The 27865-nt window shown below is 37.5% G+C and overlaps 1 protein-coding gene across 4 annotated transcripts in view; it reads left to right on the forward strand.

Moving 5' to 3' along the window:
- CABCOCO1 (ciliary associated calcium binding coiled-coil 1) overlaps window positions 1–27865 on the forward strand; it is a 166297-nt gene that overhangs the window by 41389 nt on the left and 97043 nt on the right. For all 4 annotated transcript variants that reach the window (XR_011564612.1, XM_070781837.1, XM_070781838.1 and 1 more), the window contains 2 exons: window positions 13468–13606; window positions 18710–18782. Coding sequence is in view for 3 of the 4 variants with exons in the window: in XM_070781837.1 (XP_070637938.1) it covers window positions 13468–13606; window positions 18710–18782 (212 nt within the window). In the remaining variant the exon portion in view is untranslated. The remainder of the gene's footprint in view (window positions 1–13467; window positions 13607–18709; window positions 18783–27865) is intronic.

The raw sequence follows: 27865 nt of genomic DNA on the forward strand, positions 1-27865 counted from the left end.
TCAAGTTAATTTATAGCATTAATATTCCAATAAAAATGCCAACAGTATTTTGTTAATATTTTTGTCTAGGAGTGAGTTTCTAGGCAAGATGATTCTAACAAAATATGGAAAATAAACAGGACGAATTGCCAGAAAAACTGTCTTCAGAAAATGTAATAAGCTATAGCATATCTTAGTAGTAGTAGTACTAGTAGTAGTACTTCTGTAGTTTAGTAACAGAAAACCTCAAGTATTTGAACACAGTGGTGAATCACTAGATAGACAGACCAAAGGAACAGCAATTTAACCAATAGAAGTCAGTATTCAGTAAAATGACATTTCAAATCTGTGATGGAAAGATAAATTATTCAATAAATAATACTAGGACAACAGTATCCATCAAGAAAAAAATAAAATGAAATTGGATTCAAACCTGTGTCTGTCTGTTAATATAAACCAGAATACATTCCCAATGAATCAAATGCTTAATTTTAAATTAAGTTAAGCCTTAAAAATATTAGAGAAAAACATGGTTTAATTTATTTACAACCTTGGATGGGGAAGATCTTTATACTTCAAAATTCGGAAGCCATAAAGATAAAATTTGATATATATTTGATATAAATTTCATTTATAAAAGTCAAAAGTCTGCAATGGAAAAATACCAAAATAAAAATTAGAACCTGGGGTAAACATTGCATCTCAGACATCAACAAACAAATTCTATAATATAAAAAAGAGCATACAAAAGCAAGAAGAAAAAGACCAATAGCGCAATAGAAGAGTATACCAAGGCTATGACTAAATAAATACAAATGATTCTTAAATAAATGAAAAGCTCAGTCTTAAAGATAAGAAAAACATTAATTAAAACTACACAAAAATGTTATTTGTCATATATCAAATTGACAAAACTGTAAAACTTTGGTAGCATTTTCAGCTGTCAAAGCTGTAAGAAAACAAGTACTCTCTTGTGTTGCTGATGGAAGTAAGAGCCCCATTATGGAATGTAGGTTAGCAGCTGTCTATCAAATTTACAGATGTATTATCTCTTTGACAAATGTATTGACTCTTCCCAGCAATTCAACTTTTGGGAACTTATCATGCATATTCACTGGCACACACATAGCCTGACATATATGTAGTGTCATTAGTTGCAGTAATGTTTGAAACAGCAAAAAATTAGAAACATCAATTGAAAATATTGGTGTGAACTCTTAACATAAGAAATATACAGATGAATAGTTGTAGAGTTCAGTGTAAACATATATTCATAAACTTCTCAGCTCTATTCACAAATAGGGCCGAAAAGCAATGATATCCAATAGCATTGAGCGTACCACCCAGGACTCAGGCCTTGGTTTATAATTTCATTTTCAAATGAAAGGAACTAGGGCTCCTTAGAAAAATGGCTGATTGTAGACCTAGAGCAGGGAACATAAAAGGTGAGCGTGGGGCATCTTGTAGTGGCCAGAAAAAAGTGCTTAGAAATAAGAATGATGGGAGTATGTCCAAAGAATGGAGAAGCCAACTGAAAAAGCTCCCAATACCCACAGAACAAATTGAACAAGATAGCATAGTATTGAATTATAATCCAAAGTATGAAATTAACTTCCATGAATCCATGCTGATGAAAATTAATGATTGAATAAATAATTGGAATAAATGAATTAATACTTGAATAAATAATTAACTACCTACAAATGGCCATGGGATAACATGGCTTTGGCAACCTGAAGTGGTGTTGGTGGCCTGGGAAGTGGCTTCACAAAGATCACCCCAGAGACGGAGATGGGAGCAGGGTAGTGACAGATTGGACCCAGGACAACCACCAGCAGTGGAGAGGCCTGGGTACTGTTCACTCCAAGGTGGCTGATCGGCTCCAGAGTAGACAGTGGCTCCACAGCAGACAGCGGCTCCTGGGCGGCACATCAGCTCCACTGGTGGACAGCAGCTCCTGGGCGGTACATCAGCTCCATGGTGGACGGTGGCTCCTGGGCAGCAGGTTGGTTCCAAGTGGCCAGTGGCAGCCATGATGCTGGGGTGCCCTCTGCTCCTGGGAATCCTTCAACATTGGCTCCAGCCTTCCTCCGACCCACTTACCAGTCATTCCAGTGTTGCCTTTGCCTCGATCCCCTGACTGCACATTGACTGACACTGGATGGCTAGTGACAGTTTAAACGCTCAAGGAGGATAACAGTGGGACCGCGGGCCAGCCGGGGCACCATGCATGTAATCCAGCTACCTTGAGCAGCTGAAGGCCATGTCCCTGCTAGTTAGGGCCTAACAAAACATGGTCCCCTGGAGAAGGGAATGACAGACCATTTGAGTATTCTTGCCTTGAGAACCCCATGAACAGTATGAAAAGGCAAAAATACATAACTGAAAGATGAACCTCCCAGGTTGGTAGGTGTCCAGTATACTACTGGGGAAGAGCAGAGAAATAGCTACAGAAAGAATGAAGAGGCTGGGCCATAGCCAAAAGGATGCCCAGTAGTGTTTATATCTGGGGGTAAAAGTGAAATCCAGTGCTGTAAAGAAAAATATTGCATAGGAACCTGGAATGTTAAATGCATGAAAAAACGTAAATTGGATGTGGTCAAACAGGAGATGGCAAGAGTGAACATGGACCTTTTAGGAATCAGTGAATGAAAATGGATGGGATAGGCAAATTTAATTCAGATGACCATATCTACTACTGTGGGCAAGAATTCCTTAGAAAGGATGAAATAGGCCTCATAGTCAGCAAAAGAGTTTAAAATACAGTACTTGGGTGCAATCTCAAAAATGACAGGATGATCTCAGTTCGTTTCCAAGGCAAACCATTCAACATCACAGTAATCCAAATCTGTGGTGCAACCAGTAATGCTGAAGTTGAACTGTTATTTATTTTTTTTTTTTGAACTGTTATTTATGAAGACCTACAAGACCTCCTAGATCTAACACACACAAAAGATGTCCTTTTCATCACAGGGGACTGGAATACAAAAGTAGGAAATCAGGAGTTACCTGGAATAACAGGCAAGTTTGGCCTTGTAGTACAAAATGAATCAGGGCAGAGGCTGACAGTTTTGCCAAGAGAACATACTGTTCACAGCACAGCACAGTACTCTTCCAACAACACAAGAGACAACTCTACACATGGACATCACCAGATGGTAAGTACTGAAATCAGATTGACTACATTCTATGCATCCTAAGACAGAAAACCTCTATACAGTCAGCAAAAACAAGATCTGGAGCTGACTGTTTCTAGATAATCAGCTCCTTATTGCAAAATTCAGGCTTAAATTGAAGAAAATAGGGAAAACCACTAGGCCATTCGGGTAGGACCTAAATGAATCCCTTATGATTATACAGTGGAAGTGACAAATAGAAACAAAGGACTACATCGGAGAGAGAGTCACTGAAGAACTATGAACGGAGGTTCATAACATTGTACCAGAGGTGGTGACCAAAAACAATGCAATGCAAAACCAAAAGAAATGCAATAAAGCAAAGTGGTTGTCTGAGGATTCCTTATTTGTAGCTGAGAAAAGAAGAGAAGCAAAAGGCAAAGGAGAAAGGGAAAGATATTCCAAATTGAATGCAGAGTTCCAGAGAACAGCAAGGAGAGATAAGAAAGCCTTCTTAAGTCAACAATGCAAAGAAATAGAGGAAGAAAGCAGAATGGGAAAGACGAGAGATCTCTTTAAGAAAATTGGAGATACCAAGGGAATCTTTCATGCAAAGATAGGCACAATAAAGGACAAAAATGGCAAGGACCTAGCAGAAGCAGAAAGGATTAAGAAAAGGTGGCAAGAATACACAGCGGAACTCTACAAAAAAGCTCTTAGTGACCCAGACAACCATGATGGTGTAATCACCCACTAGAGCCAGACATCCTGTAGTGTGAAGTCAAGTGGGTCTTAGGAAGCATTACTACAAACAAAGTTAGTGGAGGTGATGGAGTTCCAGCTGAACTATTTGAAATCCTAAAAGATGATGCTGTTAATGTGCTGTACTCAATATGCCAGTAAATTTAGAAAAAGCAGTGGCCACAGGACTGGAAAATGTCAGTTTTCATTCCAATCCCAAAGAAAGGCAATGCCAAAGAATGTTCAAATTACCATACAATTGTACTCATGTCATGTGCCAGCAAGATTATGCTCAAAATCCTTCTCACTAGGTTCTACAGTACCTGAACTAAGAGCTTCCAGATGTACAAGCTGGATTTAGAAAAGGCAGAGGAACCAGAGATCAGTTGCCAACATCCGTTGGATCATCGAAAAAGCAAGAGAGTTCCAGAAAAACATCTATTTCTGCTTTATTGACTATGCCAGAGCCTTTTACTGTGTGGATCACAATAATCTATGGAAAATTCTTAAAGAGATGGGAATGCCAGACCACCTAACCTGCCTCTTGAGAAACCTGTATGCAGGTCAGGAAGCAACAGTTAGAACTGCACATGGAACAACAGACTGGTTCCAAATAGGAAAAGGAGTATGGCAAGGCTGTATATTGTCACCCTGCTTATTTAACTTATATGCAGAGTACATCATGAGAAACGCTGGACTGGAAGAAGCACAAGCTGGAATCAAGATTGCCAGGAGAAATATCAGTAACCTCAGATATGTAGATGACACCACCCTTATCAGTTCAGTTCAGTTCAGTCGCTCAGTCATGTCCGACTCTTTGCAGCCCCATGAATTGCAGCACGCCAGGCCTCCCTGTCCATCACCAACTCCCAGAGTTACTCAGACTCACGTCCATCGAGTCGGTGATGGCATCAGCCATCTCATCCTCTGCTGTTGCCTTCTCCTGCCCCTAATCCCTCCCAGCATCAGAGTCTTTTCCAGTGAGTCAACTCTTTGCATGAGGTGGCCAAAGTACTGGAGTTTCAGCTTTAGCATCAGTCCTTCCAATGAACACCCAGGACTGACCTCCTTTAGGATGGACTGGTTGGATCTCCTTGCAGTCGAAGGGACTCTCAAGAGTCTTCTCCAACACCACAGTTCAAAAGCATCAATTCTTCGGTGCTCAGCTTTCTTCACTGTCCAACTCTCACATCCATACATGACTACTGGAAAAACCATAGCCTTGACTAGATGGACCTTTGTTGGCAAAGCAGTGTCTCTGCTTTTGAATATGCTATCTAGGTTGGTCATAACTTTCCTTCCAAGGAGTAAGTGTCTTTTAATTTCATGGCTGCAATCACCATCTGCAGTGCTTTCAGAGCCCCAAAAAATAAAGTCTGACACTGTTTCCACTGTTTCCCCATCTATTTCCCATGAAGTGATGGGACCAGATGCCATGATCTTCATTTTCTGAATGTTGAGCTTTAAGCCAACTTTTTCACTCTCCCCCTTCACTTTCATCAAGAGGCTTTTTAGTTCCTCTTCACTTTCTGCCATAAGGGTGGTGTCATCTGCATATCTGAGGTTATTGATATTTCTCCTGGCAATCTTGATTCCAGCTTGTGCTTCTTCCAGCCCAGCATTTCTGACGTACTCTGCATATAAGTTAAATAAGCAGAATGACAATATACAGCCTTGCCGTACTCCTTTTCCTATTTGGAACCAGTCTGTTGTTCTATGTCCAGTTCTAACTGTTGCTTCCTGACCTGCATATAGGTTTCTTAAGAGGCAGGTCAGATGGTCTGGTATTCCCATCTCTTATGGCAGAAACCAAAGAAGAACTAAAGAGCCTCTTGATTAAAGTGAAAGAGAAGAGTGAAAAAGTTGGCTTACAGCTCAGCATTCAGAAAACTAAGAAGATGGCATCTAGTACCATCACTTCATGGGAAATAGATGGGGAAACAGTGAGAGACTTTATTTTGGGGGGCTCTAAAATCACTGCAGATGGTGCCTGCAACCATGAAATTAAAAGATGCTTACTCCTTGGGAGAAAAGTTATGACCAACCTAGACAGCACATTAAAAAACAGAGACATTACTTTGCCAACAAAAGTCCATCTAGTCAAAGCTCTGGTTTTTCCAGTAGTCATGTATGGATGTGAGAGTTGGACTGTAAAGAAAGCTGAGTGCCAAAAAATTGATGCTTTTGAACTGTGGTGGTGGAAAAGGCTCTTGAGAGTCCCTTGGACGGCAAGGAGATCCAACCAGTCAATCCTAAAGGGAATCAGTCCGGAATATTTATTGCAAAGGCTCATACTAAAGCTGAAACTACAATACTTTGGTCACCTGATGGGAAGAACTCACTCATTGGAAAAGACCCTGATACTGGGAAAGATTGAAGGCGGGAGGAGAAGAGGATGACAGGATGAGATGGTTGGATTGCATCACTGACTCGATGGACATTAGTTTGAGTAAACTCTGGGAGTTGGTGATGGACAGGGAAGCCTGGCATGCTGCAGTCCATTTGGTCACATAGAGTCGGACATGACTGAGTGACTGAACTGAACTGAGATGCAGAGTACATCACGTGGAATGCCAAGATGGATGAATCCCAAGGTGGAATCAAGATTTCAGGGAGAGATATCAACAAACTCAGATATGCAGATGATACCACTTTTAATGGCAGAAAGTAAAGAGCAGCTAAAGAACCTCTTGATGAAGGTGAAAGAGGAGAGTGAAAACCTGGCTTAGAACTCAGCATTCAGAAAGTGAAGATCATGACATCCTGTCCATCACTTCACGGCAAATAGATGGGGAGAATGTAGAAACAGTGTCAGATTTCGTTTTCTTGGCCTTCAAAATCACTGCAGATGGTGACTGCAGCCATGAAATTAAAAGATGCTTGCTCCTTGGAAGAATAGCTATGACAAACCTGTACAGTATATTAAAAAGCAAAGGTCCATATAGTTAAAGCTATGGTTTTTCCATTTGTTGTGTATGGATATGAAAGAGTATAAAGAAGGCTGAGTGCTGAAAAATTGGTGCTGGAGGAGACTCTTGAGAGTCCTTGGAGAACAAGGAGATCAAAGCAGTCAATCCTAAAGGAAATAAGTCGTGAATATTCATTGGAAGGACTGATGCTGAAGCTCCAATAGTTTGTCCACCTGATGGGAAGAGCTGACTCATTGGTAAAACCCTGATGCTGGGAAAGGTTGAGGGCAAGAAAAGAAGGGGATGACAGAGGATGAGATGGTTGGATGCCATCACTTTCTCCATGGACATGAGTTGGAACAAACTCCAGAAGATAATGAAGGACAGAGAAGCCTGTTGTACTTCAGTTCATGGGGTTGCAAAGAGTTGGCCATGACTTCGTGACTGAACAACATCAAATAATTAACTGGGGCAAAATAGACAAATCTCCCATGTGGAAGTCCCAGTAATTTTTATAGATACCTCCCCTGGAGGAAAGCATGGCCACCCATTCCAGGATTCTTGCCTGGAAAATCCCCATGGACAGAGGAGTCTGGCGGGTTACAGTCCATGAGGTTGCAAAGTCACAGAAAGGACAGAACAACTAAGCACATCACTGCATCCTCAAGAAGTTGAACACCTTTTCCCATTTCTTAAGAATGTGCTGCACACCTCATTTCAAAGAGGACAGTATGGAAAGGAGGGAAAATAGTAACTTTATATAGGGAAGCCTGATAGATACAACCTCAGCAGGTCCAAATAGTAGCACTATTAGTGATGAGCCATGTTAAATAGCAATGTGATGTGGGTGGCAAAAGCACGCATAGTAAGGTGTGTGCTTGCTCAGTCACTCATGTCCAATTCCTTGCAACCCTGTGGATGGTAGCTCACCTCGCTCCCCTCTCCATGGGATTCTCCAGCCAAGAATACTGGAGTGGTTTGCCATTTCCTCTTCCTAGGAATCTACCTGACCCAGGGATCAAACCCGTGTTTCCTACATCTGCATTTGTAGACAGATTCTTTACCACTTGTTATAGTGTGAAGAAAATGGCTCTGTAGTCTTCCTCCCCAAAACCTTTATTCCTTATCTAATCATGACAGAAGTATCAAATTTATACCAAATTTAAGTATACACTACAAAATACCTGATCAGTATTTCTTGAAACTGTAAAAGCCTTTAACAACAAGGAACGTCTGAAAAATTATGCAATCTCAGAAGATGAGATGAGTAAATGTAATGTGTTTGGAGGGAATCCTGGGACAGAACAAAAAAGACTTTAATAAAAACTAAAGAAATCCAAAGAGTGAACTTGAATAATAATATAATATTTGCTCATTAGTTGTGCCAAATGCACCATAGCAATGTTAACAATGGGGGAAACTGTGTATAAGCTATATGGGAACTCTTTGTGATATTCTTGCAACTTTTCTGTAAATCTAAAACTACTCCGAAAAAACAAATTTATATGTAGGGATTACCCTATCCCTAAATCATGATACCATGCAGCTGTAAAAAAAGAAAGAATGAGGAAGCTTTCTAGATATCATATGTTGTTACTGAGTCAAGCAAAGTGCAGAGTTGTATTCTTTTGTTTAAAAAAGAGAGAAGAATAAGTCTTTATATGTTTTTATTTGTTATATATACAAAGAAGTGCTGAAATGATGTAGAAAAAACTAATAATCAAAATTTTATGTGCAAAGGGTATAGGAACTAGACATATGGACAACAGGATTGGAGTAAGTCTTCTTACAGTACACCTTGACATATATTTTTTGAACCATGTGAATGTACCACTTATGAATTTAATTGTAAAAAGAAGTATATGACATGAATAGTCTTAAGCTTTGCAGCCTGTGAGCTAAGAATTTATGAACTAGAAACAGTAAAGGAAAGTAGAAAAATTTCATGAATCTCACATTCCAAATTTGACAAGAGATTTCCATTTTAAACTTTTTCCATAACTTCCAACTGCATCACAAATATTTCTTTGATGTGAAACTTTATATTGCTAATGTCAGTCCAAAAATGAATTTTTAAAACTTGAACAGGATCCATTCAAGTACTCATAAACTATGAGAGAGTGAAAGTACATGTGTAAAGGCTAACCAGAAAAAAAGCAAGGGATCTAGTTTTTACCTTCTGATAAAAACAGAAAATCCCCTCAAACCTTTCAACCTGAAAAGGTTCTAACTACCATCAGGACAGAATGTAATCTTAGCCAGGTATACCAGGGAAATAGGTAAAGTATGTTTATACTTAAACGAAAACGTGGTAGAGTCCTGAGTGCATAGTGAGCACTCCCATTCCATTCTGCAACATCTTCATAGAAAAAGCACTGAAGAGCAATCTGCTCTGAACTGTAGCATGGTTGATGGTTACTAATAAAATTCTAGTGTGGAAATGACATTTTATACTGACTCACTTCTAACCTGTCCCTTGTCTCAGATTTTGCTGCATTATCTATGAGACATTCTGCAGACAACCCACCTGGAGTCAAATTAGATCAAAATAAAGGACTATGGAACATAAGATTTGTACAATTATCTTTCGTGAAGTCATGAAGTCACTCAGTCGTGTCCAACTCTTTGTGACCCTATGGACTGTAGCCCACCAGGCTCCTCCATCCATGGAATTTTCTAGGCAAGAGTACTGGAGTGGGTTGCCATTTCCTTCTCCAATAATATACATATTGAGGTCTAATTTTTCCAGGACCTGACCAAGCATTGGATGTAGACAGACAGACTGGATATTTGGCCTCTGTCAAGGTCAATGGGCCAAGATTAATTCTCCTCTATATAACATGAATTTATTAAATAATCATAGAACACTTCTTAGTTCTATTAAGTTGAATTGTTTTTCTTCCAAATAGGAATAATATTAGTAAATATTTCATAGAATTAACTTGTGTCACTCACGGTGCCATTTGCTTTCCAAATACTGTCACTTAATTCATCCACAATCTTATGATATAGTTCTATTAATATTATTCTCCTTATTTTAAAAATTATAAAAATAAATGAGATTAAGAGATGCCACATCTGAACTCCAGCAAGTGAAAGCCCATCTTCCTGACTACCTCAAATGTGCCTGGTTTTGGGTTGAATTCTAGAAAGCGCTATCAGTTCAGTTCAGTCGCTCAGTCATATCTGACTCTGCGACCCCATGAATCGCAGCATGCCAGGCTTCCCTGTCATCACCAACTCCCAGAGTCTACCCAAACCCGTATCCATCATGTCAGTGATGCCATCCAGCCATCTCATCCTCTGTCGTCCCCTTCTCCTCCTGACGCCATTCCCTCCCAGCATCAGGGTCTTTTCCAATGAGTCAACTCTTCGCATGAGGTGGCCAAAGTATTGGAGTTTCAGCTTTAGCATCAGTCCTTCCAATGAACACCCAGGACTGATCTCCTTTAGGATGGACTGGTTGGATCTCCTTGCAGTCCAAGGGACTCTCAGGAGTCTTCTCCAACACCACAGTTCAAAAGCATCAATGCTTTGGCACTCAGCTTTCTTCACAGTCCAACTCTCACATCCATACATGACCACTGGACTAGACTTGTGGTCAGACCCTTGACTAGACGGACCCTTGTTGGCAAAGTAATGTCTCTGCTTTTGAATATGCTATCTAGGTTGGTCATAACTTTCCTTCCAAGGAGTAAGTGTCTTTTAATTTCATGGCTACAAGCACCATCTGCAGTGATTTTGGAGCCCAAAAAAACAAAGTCAGCCACTGTTTCCCCATCTATTTCCCATGAAGTGATGGGACCAGATGCCGTGATCTTCGTTTTCTGAATGTTGAGCTTTAAGCCAACTTTTTCACTCTCCCCCTTCACTTTCATCAAGAGGCTTTTTAGTTCCTCTTTACTTTCTGCCATAAGGGTGGTGTCATCTGCATATCTGAGGTTATTGATATTTCTCCTGGCAATCTTGATTCCAGCTTGTGCTTCTTCCAGCCCAGCATTTCTGACGTACTCTGCATATAAGTTAAATAAGCAGGGTGACAATATACAGCCTTGCCATACTCCTTTTCCTATTTGGAACCAGTCTGTTGTTCCATGTCCAATTCTAACTGTTGCTTCTTGACCTGCATACAGGTTTCTCAAAAGACAGGTCAGATGCTCTGGTATTCCCATCTCTTTCAGAATTTCCCACGGTTTATTGTGATCCACACAGTCAAAGGCTTTGGCATAGTCAATAAAGCAGAAATAGATGTTTTTCTGGAACTCTCTTGCTTTTTTGATGATCCAGCAGATGTTGGCAATTTGATCTCTTGTTCCTCTGCCTTTTCTAAAACCAGCTTGAACATCTGGAATTTCACAGTTCACATATTGCTGAAGCCTGGCTTGGAGAATTTTGAGCATTACTTTACTAGTGTGTGAGATGAGTGCAATTGTGTGGTAGTTTGAGCATTCTTTGGCATTGCCTTTCTTTGGTATTGGAATAGACATATAATATGTATGTTTTCAGTTTACCAAGAGTTTCCCATGCATTCCTTATTCGATCTTCACAGCAGCACTATTAGTTTGAAAATTGATATTATTCTCATTTACAGATAAGCAAATGAAACTCAGATCACCTCGCTAGTAAATGGCAGTTATGAGGTACCAATCTAAATCTTCCAACTAATTATAAGTATATTTTGTTTTTTGACTCCCCTAAATTTTCAAGGATAAATTTTATTTCTAACAGCTTTTACTATTTAATTGGTTTAATCTTTTATATTTTAATCACATCACTAAAAGTGATTTTTTAAGGAGCAAACATTTCAGTTAGATAAGTAACTTTCATATTTTAAAAGGCATTTCCTATTGAAAGACATTAGACATAAAAACAGTTTTAAAGAGTCAGTTATATTTTAACATAAGGAAATAGCCGTATAAATTTATTTTTGTGCCTGAAAGTATAATTACATATAGAATTATAATCATCTAGATTTTTTCTCTGCATCTCTAATTAATATCATTTTATTAAAAAAATGATTCAGATTTTAGTCCATTCATTTCTTAGGTAATCTTATCCAACAGATTTTTCATTTCTGAAATTGCTCTCACTATTTTCAAAAGAAGTTTGTCATGAAAAAAGAAATAATTCAATAATAATTGAGCTCCACTTAAAATGATATAGGAAAACCTAGTTATCTAGCAATAATTCTATATCTCTGACAGATATAAAATAGTATCTGTAAGGAGGCTATGAGAATTAGACTAACTGTCATTCATTAAACTAGATTTTAATTGTTATGTAGTTGTATGCTTTTCTAATTCCTACACATAGAATCTAGACTAAACAAATTACAAGCTGGTGTTTATAGTGTCTCCCAAATTTTTAAATTACTGTCATTTTATTAGTAATTTGGGGACCTAGCACTTACATCCCAGGAAAAGTTGCTGTGTAACTCAGAAATAAATGGGTCCAACAATCAGCCTATATTCTCATAACTTCCAGCACTCTCCCCTTCTACCTCCCTGAAAAATCCACACACCCCATTAACAAGACATGGAAACTTTATTAATGGTTTGGTTGGGCTTGGGAGGATGAGGTTCACATTGTTCAGCACAGTTCTCTCCTAGTCCCTCATCTAGGCCCCCAGCTGACAAGTGCCTTCCCCAAGCAAGCAATCCAACCTCCTCTGTGCTGCTGCTGCTGTCACTTCAGTCGTGTCCGACTCTGTGTGACCCCATAGACGGCCTTTCAAATCTCCAGCTTCATGCTCTTTGGTGTCATGTCCATACACCCTTCACTTATCAGCAAAGGACAACCGAGACACTCCAGTTACCTGGATTCATCCTCAGCACGCAGGGAGCCATGACAGTCTGTGTATGTGTATTTTGTATTTGCCTGCCACAAGTAAAAATATGAAAAGATGAAAGTTAATATTTGTAATATACACATTGTAAAAGTTTAAGTCTCATGCTTTTGACACTTACCTACTTCTTTTTCAACTGAATGCCTTAGGAAATAGTTTTACTTTGTTGGTTGTTTGCTTTTAATAGTGAAATAATTGACTTGTTTGGTGTAATGGTGACAAAGTGGTGCCAGTGTCACTGTTTTTGCACTGTCATCTGGCTCTCACCACCACCATCAGGCATACGTTTGAGAAACAGCATATGTATGTCTGTAGCTTGGAAAAGAAAAATGAAAAGTCTTGATGTTTTACATAAAAATCCATATTTCTGGTGTCTTTGAAACTCTTCAGGCCCAAATTCCCACATGGTAACAATCAGCTAAAACTGAGTATTAGTCAACTCTAACTCTGTTCATTTACATTTTCAGCTCTGGGTTTGGTTTTGCTGTCTACCATGGCCAAGTCTACCATGTAGGCCTTCCTTACCAGCTAATCTAACCAACCTTTGGGTCATTTCCATCTATACTCTTGATCTAAGATCATAAAAAGATTTTCCTTTCCATTCTAAAGTAATTTTTTGAGGGTTTTTTCCCATCTTAAAATGGAAACAAACTCTTTAGACATTTGAATAGTGTTTATGGTAATTTACTGTTGTTCGGTTTGTCACCTGCTGTTCTTTTACATAAAATGTAATTATTAGCATAAACAAACAACAGTGGTATTACCGTTTGTCCTCACAAGTACTGAAATTTTTACACATTAAGGACATCTTTGGTTATTTTGTTGCCAAAACATCCATAAAAATAATGCTTAAGACTTCTATGGATTTTTTTTTCAGCACTGCATATGTCCTTAGAAGACAGCATAAAATGGCTTGGAGAAGTTATGGCTGAAATAGGACCATCACACAAAAATGAAAAATGGAATATCTTTGATGTGAAACAAGCCAGTGCTATTGTTGATTACTTGAAAATCAGGTAGGGACTTTATTCAGTAGCATTTAGTTTTTTATTTCAGGTTTTCTAGAAAAGGTCTATTAAATAGAAACTGAATTTTTAACTAAGTTATACATTTACAAAATTTATACAGTAATTAAGTGAAGTGAAGTGAAAGTCACTCTTCATGTCTGACTCTCTGCGACCCCATGGACTACACAGTTCATGGAATTCTCCAGGCCAGAATACTGGAGTGGGTAGCCTTTCCCTTCTCCAGGGAATCTTTGCAACCCAGGGATCAAACCCAGGTCTCCTGCATTGCAGGCAAATTCTTTACCAACTGAACTATCAGGGAAGCGATACAGTAATTAACCCAACCAATAATTAGATAATAGTCAAATCATCCATCCAGTAGATCCAGGACATTGAACATTTTTGCTAACTTTGCGAATTTAAAAAATCTTTGTGTTTGATAAGTATAATATCATTGGGATATAATTCTTGTCTAAGAATTTTTTCTCTGAATCACTAAGTACTACTGTTCTTATTAATAAAGTGATTTTTTCAGATTATTCAGATTTGATCACAATGGATTCTTTAGGTAGTTGATCTTGACATTAAAATTTTACATTTTATAGAGTAAAATTTATTTCCACTTATACATTTATTTAAATAGTTTGTATTAGAAATTGAAGAGATTTATGTATGTATTTCCTCAGATTTATTATGTGCCCTGAAATATTTTGTAGTATTGACCAATTAAACTCATTAAGTCTTTCTCTTTGCTTTGAAAATGATGAGGGTTGGAGGAAAAGTATTTTTATTACAGTGATTCTTCATTGTTGAACTAAGAAATCTGTCTTTTTATATGCTCTGTCACAAGACCTACATGAGAGTCATGCATCTCTCTCAAGGGATTTTTTTTAAAGTTAGCAAATATTTAAACAAGAGTTGGAAAAAAAAATCTTTCTTTTGCCTAACTAAAAGTTTCTGCAGAATATCTTTGTTCCTCCATTACTATATACTGCAGTACTTTTCAACTTTAAAAATTCTAAAATAAATGGTGCTACATGATGGTCTAGACGTGCTCGTAATTTGCTTGGCAAGGATCCTGGTTGTAGTCTGAAAGTTTTTTTAAAAATTAATGTGTTTAATATGATAAGGTTTATATACTGGTTTCTGGCATGCATTAATAATGGTGTATGATGTATTTTTATGTAATAACATTTGATATATAATAATATGATTTCTTAATGTAATAACATAACCTCTTAATGTGTGTTGCACTGAGAACCACAGTAGTCTTCCTATCAACCAGATTAAAGGGAGATCCTATGTGGGGAGAGAGAAGGGAATGGAAACCCAGAATTGGAAAGGAAACAGGAACAGGAGAAGGAAAGGAAAGGAAAAGGAAAACCTGTTGCCCAGGATCCTTCTTCCCATCAGACTTTGGAGATCACTAGGCAGGGGAGTTTAGACCATTCTTCTTTCCTTTCTCTCTCTATTTGAGCCTTCTAGGTCTCTCTTGCACATTTTTCAGCTGAACTCTCAGCCTAAGAGTTTTACTTTGGGCACAAGGATGGATAATTAATCACAACAGCAAAACCCAAGCACCTTCTAGATAGTGAAAGATGGCAGCTCTTTTCTTCTTCATCTCATCTCTCCAGACGAACATTCATCAACATGTTTCTTTTCATTTTATTTACATTCAGAAAATGGTTAAGTGAGGAGAGGTATCAGTATTAGTCACCTTTAGATCCTAACCAAGGTAACTTCACAAACCAAAATTACCTAGTAATTTTGTAAGAAGTAAAAAAGTAAAATTTTGTAAAAGGTAAAAAATCTTACCTCTCCCCACCCCACCCCCCAAAATTGGAAGTTTAGTCAAATAAAGTAAATCAGAACTAGTTTTTCTTTTTAAAAAAAATAATTTACTTACTTTTTGACTGCACTGGGTCTTCTTTGCTTTGCACAGGGTTTCTCCAGTTGCAGTGAGTGGGGGCTATGCAGCAAGCAGGGCCTACTCATTGGTGCAGTGCACAGGCTTCTCACTGCAGTGGCTTCTCTTGTGGAGCACAGAATCTAGGGTGCGCAGGCTTCAGTAATTGTAGCACACAGGCCCAGTGGTTGCGTCTCACAGGCCCTAGAGCATGCAGGATACAGTAGTAGCAACGTGCGACCTGGTAGTTGCAGCTCATGGGCTCTAGAGCACAGGCTCAGTAGTTGTAGTTCATGGATTTAGTTGCTCTGTGGCATGTGGAATCTTCCCAAACAAGGGATTGAACCCGTATCCCCTGCATAAGCAGGTAGATTCTTATCCACCACTCCACTAAGGAAGTTCCAGAACTAGTTTTGATGCTATTAAATCTTTATGTCGTGACTTCAAAGAAATTATATGTTTTAAGTGTCTATGTCACATAGAATAAAATATCAGTTGGTAAGTAGGATATCTGGAATTGATACTGACATTGTGTAAAGAGAAATGTGCTTTACTACAACACTTGTTCACAGTGTCACATAGATCCACAAATATTAGTTTAATGGCAGTTAAATCATATAAGAGTTACCATTTTAATGACTACAGAGAAATTTTCTAAATATGAAGCTAACTCATGTATCAAAAATATAACCATGTTTCATTTTAGCCTGATAATTAAGTTTAATCAACCAGCGATAGCCCTAGTCAATTTTGGGAGAGTGCTTTTTATAATATGACTTATTGCATATGAAACTTAACTGACAATAAAATTGAAATTTCATTTGATGCTCTTAATAAGTCTACACCATATACTCTATCAGTATAAAGTGTTTACGAACTAAAAAATAAATACCAAAATTCCTTCCCAACATTGCTATGAGTACTGAGTAATCTGAGTAATATATACGTAGCTTTTTAACATAAGACATCATTTAGATATCCATCGGCTTCAAGGACACTTCTGTCATTGTATATTCTATATCTTCTGTAGAAATCAGGTGAAGGTAATGTGCACAAACTTATACCCAATATAAGAAAAGCAGCACTGTCCCTGTTTGCACACGTGCACTTCCTGGTGTGGAGCCAGGTATCTTGACCCATTTTCATTCTGAGTCCTCTCCTTTTGATTTAAGACCAAGACAGATGTTTGGCAAAATAATCTAGGGATTTGAGTCAACTGGAAGTTCAACGGTGGAGGTAAAAAATACATTCCCATTTCAGAAGTGATACTTTGTTCCCATATAAGTCTCCCTGGTAAAGTGAGAGAACCCCAGCTGTGGTGGGGACCAGATCAAGGCACTGGGGGTGACTTGACCAGAAACTGAGTAAGTGCCTGCCTTTGGTGGCCCCTCTCCTTGCCTGTCTCACTATAATCCTGACCTTGCCCAACTTTGCCTCTTTGACCACTGCATCCAAGTCATGCATTTTATATTCATTGTAAGAAGTGAATTTCTTTTTTAGTATGGGATAATCTAATAATGACTTCCCTGGTGGTTCAGGTAGTAAAGAATCTGCTTGTAATGAGGGAGACCCAAGTTTGATCCCTGGGAGATCCCCTAGAGAAGGGAATGGCAACCCACTCCAGTATTCATTCCATGGACAGGGGAGCCCAGTGGGCTGCAGTCCATGGGGTCACAAACAGTTGGACACAGCTGAGCAACTAATACTAATCTAAGAACTATATGCAATAAGGAGAATAAAGTGGAAAGATTGTGAAATTGCAGGAAGGAAGATTTATGAATTGACTTCATTGAGTGACACAAGATGGGGAAAGTAAAGTTTTATATCAGTTAACTGAAAAGAAGCCAAGCTCTTTCCAAAATACTCTACAGTCTTATTTTTCTACTCAAAGTCAGTTATTGACAATGTAATAGTTTTAATCTTAAAGCTTTCTCTAGGTAACCAACGTAAGGGAAGGTGGATTTGAATGTATTTTGCTTCATTGAATCATCAAATGTCACTAATCTTAATGTATTTTCTAGCCAACAAATCAAAGTAATGTCAAAATCTAAGTTAGTTTCTGAATGTTGATGACTAATTTGAATGTAGTAAAAAAAAAAAAAAAAAAACATGACTGATCTGCACACACATCACTTTTTAATGGATTGTGTTAGTAGTGAGATCAACTGCTAATATAACTCAGAGAGACCCAGCTGCCTGAGGATTTCTTCATTGATTTCAAATGAATTGAAACTTTGATCCATTACAGCATTCAGAAGCCATTATTATACATGCTCTGTAGCTACATTTTGCAAATGTTAATTTCTCAGTTATATTAAAATCAATTTTCTTAAATAGCAAAAGGCACCAGAGTGAAAGAGAAACCGCTAAGACAATTTTTTGTTCTTCGGCATTTCACTGTATTATGAGTCTATTAATTTTCCCAACCAGCAGGAAGAGAATTAGAAAAATTCAAATATTATCACAAACAGGATATTAGAAGTCAACCTTTCAGTAAATTTTTAACTCTCAGTAACACATTGCTGAGATCTTTAACCTTACTAGAAATACATATATTTTAAGAAACTCCTATTTTTTATTTCTTTATAGGTTTTATACACTGACCACCTAGTCTTTAGGGTAGGAGCTAAAGAGATTATCTTTCTTAAGTTAATTCCTGCCTTTGATGTGAAATCAAATATTCTTTAAGAAAATAAGACATCTTCTAAACAGTAGTTCAGTTAACATTACATCATTTTTCAGGTGTTATTAGAGATTAATCTTGAAACAGTTTGAGAACATGAGAGGTATAATTGATATGGAAGTAGCCTAGAATTCAGTGCTATTCATATGAGAGGAAATTGATTCCAGTTTGGAACAAAACATGAAAAAGAATATGAAGGTTGGTGTTTAGGTATATTGCATTATTTGGTCATGAGCCAAGAAAAGTCAAGATGAAATCTACCCCAAACCTATCCATTCATCACAGATTAGTTTACTGATACTAACTGTGTTATATTGTCATTGTATCAGAAAATAAGCCTTTAAATTTCTTAGCATTTCTGGACAACATATTTTGAAGTAGTGGAGGTGACTGATACCATATTAGTGTTTAATGTCTTTAGCTTGGTCAATGCAGACAACTTTCCTGTATTAAATATTCTTATATATTTGCTTTTTTTCCTGAAATAAATTTATCAATTTTCCACATTTATTTTGTGTTTCAGCTTATTTCAACACTACAAGCTGTATGAGTTTCTGTTCTTCTCTGCCAGGGAAGAAATTGTGATAGGAACTGAGGTAAGTAATTTATCTAGATGGAACCAATTAAGCTGAATCACTTAATGCATGCTGATCAGCATCTGGATCTTTAACTGCTTAAAGCAACTTCTTGTCAAGATTACTCAAGTGTTAATATAACCAACTAGTAGTTTGCAAAAAGAATAATTACACAAAGTGAGCTTTGGATTAAGAAAATAAGCTGTCTTTTGGCATTAAAAGCATTGTTAATCACATATACTTTATGTATTTATGGATTATTTGACAAAGCTCAGTTGGATAGAGTATGTGTGTCTTCATACAAATAAAATCAGGAAAAGTGAGATAAATTAATTCAGTTAAAGCTCTTCTAATTTCACATTTATTTTCAGTGTACTCATTGTTTAAGGCCTAATTCAAATCCCACTTTCTCAATGAAGCAAACCTTCCTTAATTACATCGCATCTCAAAGGAAGGGTTTAGAGAAACTCTTTAATCACATTCTATTATTTTATTCCAATTTATCTCTTTCTGCTGAATATTGGCTACTCTTGGCACACCAACAAGCATGTATGTTTACATCACATTATATGGTTTTCTGATTGTTTCCCAGGGATTGATATAGTTGACATAATCCAACTGTAATTTACTTGAAGCCACGAATCATGTGCTGTTTTATTATGCAACATATAGTATAATGCAGGGCACATAGTAGTGCCTCTTAATACTACATAATTCATGATTCAGTGATAGTGCATATAATAGCAGTTCTACAAGAAATGGTTTACCTAAAGATATTTTTGAACACTCTTACATATAATCACATATTCATAATTACTAGAAATGAATCCACGATAAGAGAACATCTTATGAAGGCTGTGCTGTACTTAGTCGCTCAGTCAAATCCAACTCTAAAGATGCCATAAAAAGTGCTCTTTAGATTCACAACTAGAAAAATAGGAGACGGGAATGGTCATAAAGTGAATAAGGGGATATTTACATTATCTGTATAATTTTCCTAATATTAAGAAGCAGATGCAATGTGCCAGCCATTTGGTCTTCCCTAGTATTGTTATTCTGCAGTTTATAAATTGCTGCCTTCATTAAACACCTGAGTCATGGTGTCTCACTCTCCATTTGGGTACTTGTTCTACCGTTGGCCTTTTAAATGAGCTGAAGGAAAACAAAGAACCCTTTTTGCTTTTGACTTTCCTTAAAATTTCTTCTTTGCAGTCTCCTCATTCTGTATCTTAAATTGTCACTTGACAAAAGTTTCACTGAAAACGTTTCCATTTCAGAATTAAATCATATAGTATGACAGCATTATAATAATCATCTGTTTGGCGTACAACCCTATCTTATCTACTCAGCAGAACTTTGGGAAAATGGTAGTGGCTTCCAACAATAGCATACACATATTTAGAATCATGAAGGAAAAAAAATTTCATGAAGAACTCCCTTTCCCTTTGTTAATTACACAATCATGACTTTCTTCTCTGTTGTAAGGTTATATTTAGGTGACATTTATGCTTATGGAAAGAAAAAATGGAGAAAGTAGACAAGGATTGATCCATTTATTTTCTATTGTCTTTTGCATTTTCCCCAAGTTGACCAGAGCTATAAATAGATTCCTTAAGGAAAGGATGTTGGGTCTTCAAGAATTAGATCATTCATGTAATTTTAAAGGATTAACCAAAGCAAATGTTATACTACAGTTATTTTATAGCATTTTAGAAGTTTCTGATAATGTTTGGTGCAAATACCTTTTTTTAATTAAAACCTTTCATAGAGGCCTGGTCCACTAATGTAATTATTCATGCTGACCTCAGGGCTCTGGAACCAAACAAGGGCCATACAACAGCCATGTAAGTGTTCCAAATTTAAATCTCAGGCAAGCATTCAAGTTAAGTAACACTGACGAAATTTAGTTTGTTTCTTAGTTATGGATAGATGATTATAACAAAACATATAAATCACCTCTAAGAATAACTGCTAAATAGTAATTTTAATTATTAATAAGGAACATAAATAAATCATACTCAATCTTTTCTTGGGTTTTAGTTTAAAGAAAATTGAATTTGTATTTTTGATTTTAACAGTTGTTTCTAGCTATTTCTACTCACCTTTTTTAAGAAATTTCATATTAGGTCATAGAGGCACCTTTTTGTTAACTCATTATTCTTGACCTGAGATTTTTTAATAATCTAGAAATCTAATGTATATAGTTCTATAAGCAGCATGTTTTGTAGTTCCTTCAATAGTTCGCATATAAATATATGTTGAAAAAGGTAGTAAACAACTAGAATGAGCTAGAATAATGACAGGATGGAGCAGATATCTATCTATCTACAACTACAGGTATCTATCTGCTGTCTTCCAGCAGATAGATACCTGTAGTTGTAGCCATCTTAGAGGATGACACTTAATTTATTTATAGAGATGAGAATTTCCTTTTAATCACCCAAGCCAAGAACTCTCCAAGTCTGTTGTTTTGGCAATACGATTGGATCACAGATCCACAGATATAACAATTATAAGGGAACCAAAATCTCCTCAAGGCAGCAGTCCCCAACTTTTCTGGCACTAGGAACTGGTTTCGTGGAAGACAGTTTTTCCATGGACCAGGTTGAGGGGGATGGTTTCAGGATGATTCGTGTATATTGCATTTATTGTACACTTTGTTTCTGTTATTAAATGGGCTCCACCTCAAATCATCAGGCATTAGATCCCAGAGGTTTGGGACTCCTGCCTTAAGGGATGAGGACCCACCCAGAAACCTGGAAACTGTCCTTTGCTTTTGTTACCTGAAAACTAGGAGAGACAGTGAATACTTGTACACAAAGAACCCTATTGGATAGTAGCAACGATGATCATCAAAAACTTATAGCAGATACCCAAAGACATGGTTCTAACCAGCTATCTACTGCCGGGCATCTACTAAAATGAGATGATACAGTTACAACATTTATTCATTATTCCACATGTTTATGTGATCCAGTTCCTATTATGCTCTAGGCCTTGTACAAAAGTTCTAGGGGTACACAGTGACAAGCAATGATCCTTGTCCTCATGGAGTTTATTGTCGAATGAGAGGAGAGAGATGATTAAGTAATTACAATATAGGGGGGCTTCCATTAACAAGTGAAGTCTAAAAGGAAATCTAAAGGCTATGACTGAGTTAGCCAGAAAGTATATTTTTTTGGTGCAGGCGAAAGAAATTCCACTCAAAATAGTTCAATTAATTAAAAAAGGGGAAGATATCTTATTATGTCATGTGCTTGTGTGCTTAGTCAGTCAGTCATGTCCGACATTTGGGACCCCACGGACTGCAGCACAGCAGACTTCTCTGTCCATGGAATTCTCCAGGCAAGGATACTGAAGTAGGTTGACATTCACTTCACCAGGGGATCTTCCCAACCCAAGGATTGAACCCTGGTCTCCTGCATTGCAGGCAGATTCTTTACCAACTGAACTACCAGGGGAGTCACTAACAGGTAAAGGCAGGGGTGAAAGCTGGACTAAAACTAACTGGATCTCATAGTCAACCGTGTTACTGAGTGCATATGTACATGTGGATCTGTATATGCATGCATGTGGTTCAGTCTCTCATCTCTCCTAGACTTTTTTCATTTCTTTTTTCTGAAGGGCCTTGTTCCCTTCTATTGCAGTCAGGCTTCCTCCAGCCAGTGGTGGACATGAAAGAGACAGCTCCAGTTTAGCACCTCCAAAAGAAAGAGACATTCCTCCTCCCAATATTATTTTCTGTGTTTGTGTTATATGTCTGCTCTCAATTAGTCACTGTGACCAGAGGAGTGATACTATTAGAACACCCAAGATGACCATATTGAATGAGTGAAAGAACATGAATAGATCCCCAAAGAAGCAGGAAGAACTTTTCCAAAGGGAACAGTGGTTTTATCAAAAGAATAAACTAAGCACACATGTATAATTCCTCTTGCATCCCAAATCCTATAAAAGACCAAAATTTTCAAAATTCAGAATAATATAGATAAGAGGTTTGATGACATCTAAAATGATAAATTATTGATTAGATGAAACTGTAGCCCCATATGTATTGAAAAGACACTACAGAGTAATGCTACATTTCTTTAGGCACCCTAAGTTGATACAGAAATGAGAGAAACTTTGAGAGGGAAAATGATGAAAGCATTACTTTCAGGTCAGTTTTCATTCCAATCCCAAAGAAAGGCATTGCCAAAGAATGTTCAAACTACCACACAGTTATACTCATCTCACATGCTAGAAAAGTAATGCTCAAAATTCTCCAAGCCAGGCTTCAACAGTACGTGAACCGTGAACTTCCAGATGTTAAAGCTGGATTTAGAAAAGGCAGAGGAACCAGAGATCAAATTGCCAACATCTGTTGGATCATCAAAAAAGCAAGAGAGTTCCAGAAAAATATCTACTTCTGCTTTATTGACTATGCCAAAGCCTTTGTGTGGATCACAACAAGCTATGGAAAATTCTTAAAGAGATGGGAATACCAGACTACCTGACCTGACTCCTGAGAAATCTGGATGCAGGTCAAGAAGCAACAGTTAGAGCTGGACATGGACCAGACTGGTTTCAAATTGGGAAAGGAGTACATCAAGGCTGTATATTGTCACCCTGCTTATTTATCTTCTATGTGGAATACATCATGAGAAATGCTGGGCTGGATGAAACACAAGCTGGAATCAAGATTGCCCGTAGAAATATCAAAAACCTGAGATATGCAGTTGATACTACCCTTGTGGCAGAAAATGAAGAGGAACTAAAGACCCTCTTGATGAAAGTGAAAGAGAAGAGTGAAAAAGTTGGCTTAAAACTCAACATTCAGAAAACTAAGATCATGGCATCTGGTCCCACCACTTCATGGCAAATAAATGGGGAAAGAGTGGAAACAATGATAGACTTTATTTTGCTACTGCTGCTAAGTCGCTTCAGTCGTGTCTGACTCAGTGCGACCCCATAGATGGCAGCCCACCAGGCTCCTCCGTCCCTGGGATTCTCCAGGCAAGAACACTGGAGTGGGTTGCCATTTCCTTCTCCAGTGCATGAAAGTGAAAAGTGAAAGTGAAGTCACTGAGTCGTGTCCAACTCTCAGCGACCCCATGGACTGCAGCCTACCAGTCTCCTCCATCCATGGGATTTTCCAGGCAAGAGTACTGGAGTGGGGTGCCATTGCCTTCTCCGACTTTATTTTGGGGGGGCTCCAAAATCGCTGCAGATGGTGACTGCAGCCATGAAATTAAATGATGCTTGCTCCTTGGTAGAAAAGTTATAACTAACCTAGAGAGCATTTTAAAAAGGAGAGACATTACTTTGCCAGCAAAGGTCCATCTAGTCAAAGCTATGGTTTTTCCAGTAATCATGTATGGATGTGAGAGTTGGACTATAAAGAAAGCTGAACACCAAAGAATTGATGCTTTTGAACTGTGGTGTTGGAGAAGGCTCTTGAGAGTCCCTTGGACTGCAAGGAGATCAAACCAGTCCATCCTAAAGGAAATAAGTCATGAATATTAATTGGAAGGACTGATGCTGAAGTTGAAACTCCAATACTTTGTCCACCTGGTGCAAAGAACTGACTCATTGGTAAAGACCCTGATGCTTGGGAAGATTGAAGGCACAAGGAAAAGGGGACACCATAGGATGAAATGGTTGGATTGCATCACCGACTCAATAGACATGAGTTTCAGTAAGCTCCAGGAGTTGGTGATGGACAGGGAAGTCTGGTGTGCTGCAGTCCATGGGGTTGCAAAGAGTTGGACACGACTGAGTGACTGAACTGAACTGAACTGAACTGATGAAAGCAGGTAGAGCAGCTACACCATTTAGCCCATTTACCTTCTGCTGCTTGTATAGGACACTGGGATTCTGCGGCGTTCATTCCCATGCTAAAGAAACTATTGTGGGTGTTGACACTAAAGAGGAGAGCAGTTCTGAAGTGGCCATTGATGTTCAGAAGTGACAGTGAGTACACCCTGAATGCCTCACCTACCTAACATCATTCTTTATGCCTCCCCTACAGTATCTAAAGGCAAGCTTGGCAAACAGACATCCACAGACAAATGAACAAGGATCATCTAATTTGAAGGTCAGCTGGCAGCACAAAATCAACTAGTTGAGGAAAATAAAATTATAAGAGAGGCATGAAACTCTGTGAACAGGTCAAATGATAGCTAAGGAACAGAGTTGATAGAGCAAACAATAGAAGATCTAAACTCTGATTAATAGTCTCACAAAAGTTTGAAAGTTTATTGTTTTCTTGATAAATGAACTGATAGAGATCTTGTTTGTTTAAAATGAGATTTGAAAATGTTTATAAAATACCAATTTTCTGTTGATAGGCTTGAAAATCCAGAAAAAGCAATATTCAGGGAACTGTAAATTTTACTTGAGAAATATAAATTTACTTCAGAGTGTAGAAAATCCTAATAGAATGTTAAACATATAAAATATTGAACACTCAACACATAAAAATGCCATCAGATGTAGATTTTATAGGCTACTTCTACCAAAATTTTTTTTAACTTTTATTTTGTCTTGGGATATAGCCAATTAGCAAATAATGTTGTGATAGTTTCAGGGGAACAGCAAAGGGATTCAGGCATATATATATATATATACATACATATACATATATCCATTCTCCCCAAACTCCCTTCCCATCTAGGCTGCCACATAACATGGAGTAGGTGCTATATTGTAGGTGCTCTTTGGGTGTCCAGAAAATTAGGAAGTTTGGGATGGACATGTACCAAAATTTCTAAGAGGAAATATTTCCCTTTTATATGTTATTATAGAGCATAGAAGGAGATGGAAAGCTTTCAACTCATTCTCTGAAGTTAATATAATCCTGAGAAAGTTTTAAATTTATCCTTTGAATCGGTAATGAATTATAATTAGAAATAGAAAAGAATAACACAATATTGTAGGCAGTCACAGTTATGAAAATATTATAGATGCATTAATCTTAAATAAAATATTATGAAGTGAAAAATGGCAAAGGATTAGATGTTCAGATAGTGTTTATTCCAGATATGAAAGGATGGTTTAACACTGGGATATCTATTAATATAATTCAGTACATTATCATATTAAAGGGAGAAAAAACCAAATGATGATCTCAATAGATACAGTAAAACATTTGATAAATATCCATTTCTCATTTTAAAAAGACTCTAGTTAGTCCGTAATGTAGGTTTACACTCTTAACTGATAGAATATACCAAAAACTGAAATCTCTCTAAAATGTCTTAATGAAACCATTAAAATACCCACAAGGAACAAGACAAGGCTGATTATTTTTACCCAACATTGGATTTTTAGTTCCTCACCAGTTTGATAAAACAAAAAAAGAAGTCAAAATTAGAAGAAAAAGGGAGGTATTGAAAAACAAGATACAAAGCTGTCATTGTTTGCAGATGGTATGGTAAGAAACCATCATTAAGAAAAAAAATCTTCCTGTATTTTGGTAATAGCCTTGAAGAAAAGGATCACATTGGTAATAATGAAAACCATAGAATATGTAGGAATGAACCTAACAAAATGTGCAAGAATAATACAAAGAAAATCGAGCATTTTATTTGTTGAAGACTTTAGATCTTCTATCCTATAGAATTTACTGACATTTGACTAAATTTTACCTAAATTTGACTGCATTTCTATGGTATCTCTTCCTTATTTCCAGAACACAGTTAATGTTGGAAGGCTAACTAGATTTCACTTCAGATATTTAACAAGAATGATTTAAACGTGGTTTTGCACAATCTTATTAAGAGGCAAATAGTGTCTGGTTTTCTTTCTTTTTATTTTCTTTTTCTTTTAATATTTTGTCATTCTTCATTTATGAGATCAATATTTCTAGAAACAGAAACTTTCACTCTTCAATTATTTGATTAAAATGAGATACAGTTCATATGGAAAAGAAAGAACAGGTTTCTTATTCTCTCCCTTTCTCTGAAAGTTTTCAAAATAATAAGTTGGATTTTTAGTATACTTCAAAAGTGATGGTGGTGGACTGAATAATTAATTTCCCACCCATCATTTCAAGATGCCTGCATACCAATTCCTGGAACCTGTGGATATGTAATCTTACATGTGAAAGAGATTTTGCAGATATGATTAAGCTGAAGGCTTTGAGATGGGAGGACTATCCAAGTAGGCTCAATGTGATCATGTTCCTCCTCAGAGGAAAAGAGAGGAAAGAGAGAGTCAGGTGACAAGGGGAGAGATTTGAATATGCTAAATTGTTAGCTCTGAAGATGGAGAAAGAGGCAAGGAACCAAGGAATTCAGGTGCCTTCTAGGAGCTGACAGAGAAGGCAGTGGCAACCCACTCTGGTACTCTCGCCTGGAAAATCCCATGGACAGGGGAGCCTGGTAGGCTACAGTCCGTGGGGTCATGAAGAGTTGGACACGACTGAGCGACTTCACTTTCACTTTTCACGTCCATGCATTGGAGAAGGAAATGGCAACCCACTCCAGTGTTCTTGCCTGGATAATCCCAGGGACGGGGGAGCCTGGTGGGCTGCCATCTATGGGGTCACACAGAGTCGGACACAACTGATGCGACTCAGCAGCAGCAGCAGCTAGGAGCTGAATAAGGCAAGGAAATAGATTCTCCTGTAGTCTCTGAACTGAATGGAGCCTCTTCAACACATTAAGTTGAGGACTTCTGACTTCAAGAACTGTAAAATAAATTTATGTTAATTTAAGCCACTGTTTGTGGTAATTTGTTGTAGCAAGAATAGGAAACTGAAATAGATTTTATTTTGTTTTTGTTTTGTTTGATCCATTAATTACTATTCTTAATGCTCAGTTTGACTCATTTTGACCAGTAATCCCATTGGTTTATTTGTGAATCCCTGTCAGAATATCATCCTGCTTTAATTACCATACCATAGTAGAATTTCTTGCTATCTACTATGGCAGTGCCTTCTTATTGTTATCCTTCTTCATTATTTGGTTGATTATATACTTGATACTAAAATACTGTAAAAGAAAAGAGGAATACTTTGATGAGCTTATTGGTAATCTGGAAACAACTGAGGAAAGAATCTCTGAGTTAGAGGATATTATCAAAAGAATCCTCAAACCAAAAACCAAAGAAAACAAACACTG

The sequence above is a fragment of the Bos indicus genome, chromosome 28, assembly GCF_029378745.1.
Source record: "Bos indicus isolate NIAB-ARS_2022 breed Sahiwal x Tharparkar chromosome 28, NIAB-ARS_B.indTharparkar_mat_pri_1.0, whole genome shotgun sequence".
Taxonomy (NCBI): Eukaryota; Metazoa; Chordata; class Mammalia; order Artiodactyla; family Bovidae; genus Bos; species Bos indicus.